At 31.3% G+C, this 4,462-nt stretch overlaps 1 protein-coding gene across 1 annotated transcript; it reads right to left on the reverse strand.

The window, feature by feature from the left end:
* Positions 1–2,229, reverse strand: LOC128179488 (uncharacterized). Its single transcript, XM_052846922.1, has 5 exons — positions 2,099–2,229; positions 1,562–1,793; positions 1,364–1,441; positions 921–1,157; positions 1–245 (listed from the first exon to the last, which is right to left on the reverse strand). Exons 2-5 carry the CDS (start codon positions 1,791–1,793, stop codon positions 1–3), a joined length of 792 nt encoding a protein of 263 aa, XP_052702882.1. The 5' UTR covers positions 2,099–2,229.
* Positions 2,230–4,462: the final 2,233 nt, after the last annotated feature.

Here is a 4,462-nt window from a genome sequence, read left to right on the forward strand (position 1 = left end):
TTATTCCATGGAACAAACAGCACACACGAGTTCTCTTCCTTCCACATAGGGTGGGCATTTCAATGATCCACAGCGTGCCTCAGCGGAGTAAAACAGGTATCCATTTTTATTGGAATGGCCTCCATGTAAGGTATCTGAATGCTCGTCAATACAGGTGTACATTGTACTAGCTAGTTGGCCATGATGCCCTGCCATTAGATAGCCATTATACTCCAACTTCCACCCTTTGTAACACGATTTCCTTGCTACAAATACATAAAATACAGGTAAATGAAATAAAATAAGACTTGTAAAACTGTCCCTCTTTGTTCTGCTTTACAAGAAATAAGACAAGCCCCTACTGAGTCATCTCAAAGTGACTTTTCAAAAATGAATAAACATGCGACTGTTAACTAAACGGTTTCAAGCTTCATTAATAAGTTGTTGAATAGTCAGATATCTTTATCTCAAAAAAAACCAGCTCGGTCGTCTATTTTATGCTAGGCAATTTTTTTTTGGCCAAAATTATGAAAAGATTAATTCTATCCCCGTGTAAAATGCAAACAACAAAAACACAAATTTTCAATATACAGTTTGTAATGAATTAGTCTACTACGCGACACATCTTTGGATATTAGGTACGATATTGATATACAAACACTTCAGCGAATCATAAGCTGAAAGGTCAACGGCAGTGATTTCATTGCTAGATCTTATTAAGCGTATTTAAGAGGGGCAGGTTTCAAAATCGAATATTAATTGGATTGAAATGCACAATATATTTGTTATCTTTGCCATAATAAAAACGAATGTGCAAAAACTGCATGTTCATCTTTTGGGGGAGAAATGCTATAATTAATCTTTGTTCTTTTGATTAAAAAAAAAACAACTTTATCCAAACACAAGACAATTTGATATTTCTTGCGAACATTTTCACTAACCTGGAAACATTTTGACGACTGATTTATTTCTAAGAAGACAAACAGCACAGGGTACATCATGGTCAGAGAATGTGCGTATGTACCCGGGTGAGTAGTGTGTTTCGTATTCCGCACCATAAACAAAAGCTCTGTTATCGTCATCCCCATCAGTGTAGATCCCCCACTCTGGATCTCTTGGTAAACACAGAGGATCAACTGCTGCTCCCTTGTTGTTATACCAAGAACCGCCAGTGAAACCTTCAGATTTCATCAAAACATTTGCATAACATTTACGTATTGTGATTCAACGCCTTATAATACTTACCTTAAAATTTTGTTTAATAGAGAAGTGAAAAGTTTTTCGTTTTTAATTTAAAAAAAACAAATACTATCTCGATAGAATTGCAATAGGAAATTGTAAGACGATTTTTGTCAGATAGAAGTGATTTCAGGGAAAAAATTACCTGATAGAACTAACTCGGCATTTGAAGGACACGTCTTCTTTCCCCATCTTGTGTACACAACGCTGCTGTTTTTAGTTTCTTAAAATATTGTCAATTATGTAATTAAAAAAAGTTTTTTTCCTAGATTTATTTAATAAATATAATATCATATATAATAAAATATATAACGATAATCTCTAAATATCATAAAAATGTTGCCTTGTATTTTCTGTGCACCAAACTCTGTTTTTTCTTGAATTGTTTTTATTGATTTTTCAATTTGGTTGGTGAAACTCTTGAATTCCCGCCTCAGCGCCTCTACTTGGTATGCTCCTAGAGCAGACGACAATTGTCCTGTCAGATAACCCTGCAGCATGTCTTTACAACTTCCATTGCTTGTTTCCGCTCGTACGCCCATCACAAAAATCACAAAAATAAGAGCCTCAGTCATCTAAAGTACAATTTAATACATTATTAATTTTGTAAACACTTTAATCTAATCTAACTTAATGTTAACCTAGTTTTATTTTTTTTTAAAATCCGGTTTTGTTCGATATATTTCTGGTATATTCATTTTGTCAGACTTTTGTTAAATTTAAAACAACTGTGTTAAATAGATATAAACTGTTTTTGATTAACAATTAACACCATAAAGATGAATGTAAACAATACAGTGTATATCGCATATGCACATATTAATTTTAACCAAAACGACTAGAACGCGGGTAAACTGATTAATAAATAGCACTTTCTTACGATAAACTCTTTTTTGATATCTCTGATTTAAAGTCCTGGTTCAAATATCCTCATCACAGAATAAAAGATAAGAACATCTAATGATAGATTTGTAAACTGTTAAAATAAAATTACTATTATCAATCCATAAACTATCCCTATTCATCTTTTTCAGTAAGTATTTATATATTTTATAACAGAGCAGGTGCATTTGTTTAACCTACGCATTTTAAAAATCCTTATCAAATCTAAATTAAATTGAAACGTATACCATACCTAGGTCTAATGTTACACAAATGAATATCCTGTGCGTGTAATAGACTTTATATACATCATGTTTAAGTAATCACAAACTATAGCAAACCTTATGGTAAATTTATCATTTGTATTATTTAAATAATATGCTTCTTTACGACAGATATTGAAATATTTAACAGTCTTCAGAGAGAGAGAGAGAGAGAGAGAGAGAGAGAGAGAGAGAGAGAGAGAGAGAGAGAGAGAGAGAGATTATACATCGAACGCAGCTAACGTGATGCATGTGGGAATTATTAGGTTGTTACAATTATTGTTTTCAGTAATATACTTTTCATTAACTAAATATACTCAAAATCCTGGACACTTCTAAACGGATTTTACGTAATTTACTAGGTTGATGTTTCCTACATTCACACTTCTTGGTCCGCTAATAATATGTATTCTATAGACATATAGTTCTTCGCTGATCTTTCTGTGAAGTTAAACTTCCAAGAAATTTTGAAATTTTGAAGTCCTGACAAGGTATCATCTATATTTTACTCAAATATAAAATGAGTTAAATATGAGTTATGTTTTTTTAAATTAAAAAATGTTTTTGGCTTTAAAGATATTATCAGAAATTATAAGAAAATATATGTACTAACAATATATTTCAGTTTAAATTTCAGTTATTATCAAAACTAACGACAAAACCGTCAGTAAATATCAGGACTAACAGCAATTATCAGTAACAACTGCAATAGTAGCAGTAAATATCAGCAACAATAAGCAGAACAAAATCAGTAAATATCAGATATTATCAGTAAAACTGGCAATTTTAGTATATATTAGAGACAGTAGAGCACAATGCTGGCTGTCAAATCATTTTAGTTATTTATGTATTTAAAACAACGAAAACATCAAACTGTTTAAATCGAAATTAAATTGAAATCGAATAATTTGTGCAAACCATATTTTATTGTGTTTATGATTGTTATAACAGTAAACAAACGTTCAATGTATATCATACTACATCATTAAAGTTATTTTGTACTTGTTGAACATTTTTCAAATAAATCATGTTGACGAATTTGAATATAACTTTCGATTTTTTTAGGTAGAGTAATATAACTATGTAAAGATGTACATTCATATGGAATCAATGCTAGAGCATAACAGCTGTATATTCATTTATTTTTCAAAAATTATTTGCGTGCTTTCAAAAAGTTTAAAACAAAAAAATCATGATGAGACTTATTCATAAACATAATCAACAATGAAGCCTTTTTATGCAGAAAAAAAAAATATAAAAAAATCGCACCACTGTTTGCGACAACCGCCTAATTAACATTGAATTTGCACATACCATGAGGAGTCCTTTTAATTGAACATTTTCATCAAAAACAACATGATAATATTTATTTTAAAAAGCATCTTTAGGCATTTGGATTTGATATAAAACGAACACTTAATCTTAGGCAAACCCTCGCCTCAGCATTTGCACTTAACTAAACAATCTTGAGATGCCCTTGAAATGCTCATATACTCATGGTCTACAATAAACTGCATAGCCTGATTTCTGCATTTTTATGCTGTTTTTTTTTATACTGATTAAAATGAAGCTGCTTAGCTATTGGTTCATGTAGTGTATCAAATGCTGTTGACATATTTGGACCTTTCCTAATAATCATTTTTGAAATATAGTATTCTTCGCTTTCTTTTAATCTAAAATGCAAACCTGATAAAAATGAGATGCAGTAATTCTACTTTTCTTGTTTTTAACCACTCATAATTTTCATTTTTCCCTGTTGTCTGATCTTTAATTTCACAATATTTTTCATAATTTTCACATTTTCCTCAAGTTTTCAGTAATTGACCAAACTATCAAAAGGACCCTTCATATATTAGTAAGCATCTGTCATAGTTGGCAGTATCAGATCATCATCATCTTCATCATCATCATTATCATTACTTTCAAAAGTCTCGTCATACAATGTCTGCAAAACAAGAGCGTAAGTACCTCTACAAAGTTCATCGAACTTCTTCTCAAGGTAGGCTTGTGGTCCTTGAACAGGTCCAGTTGGCATGGGTCGAAGGAGGCCTTCATAGCAGCAGTAGGTTTAGGTTTTGTCCTGCCTATCATAATGTCGA

Source organism: Crassostrea angulata, chromosome 4 (genome assembly GCF_025612915.1).
Source record: "Crassostrea angulata isolate pt1a10 chromosome 4, ASM2561291v2, whole genome shotgun sequence".
NCBI lineage: Eukaryota > Metazoa > Mollusca > Bivalvia > Ostreida > Ostreidae > Magallana > Magallana angulata.

Excerpts from the sequence above, each read along its gene's own strand:
- LOC128179488 (XM_052846922.1), bottom strand. The coding sequence starts at position 1,793 with ATGACTGAGGCTCTTATTTTTGTGATTTTTGTGATGGGCGTACGAGCG. Across the intron at positions 1,158-1,363 it reads TGCCGAGTTAGTTCTATCAG|GTTTCACTGGCGGTTCTTGG; the intron begins GTAATTTTTTCC and ends TGAAATCTGAAG. Across the intron at positions 246-920 it reads AGTCGTCAAAATGTTTCCAG|CAAGGAAATCGTGTTACAAA; the intron begins GTTAGTGAAAAT and ends ATGTATTTGTAG.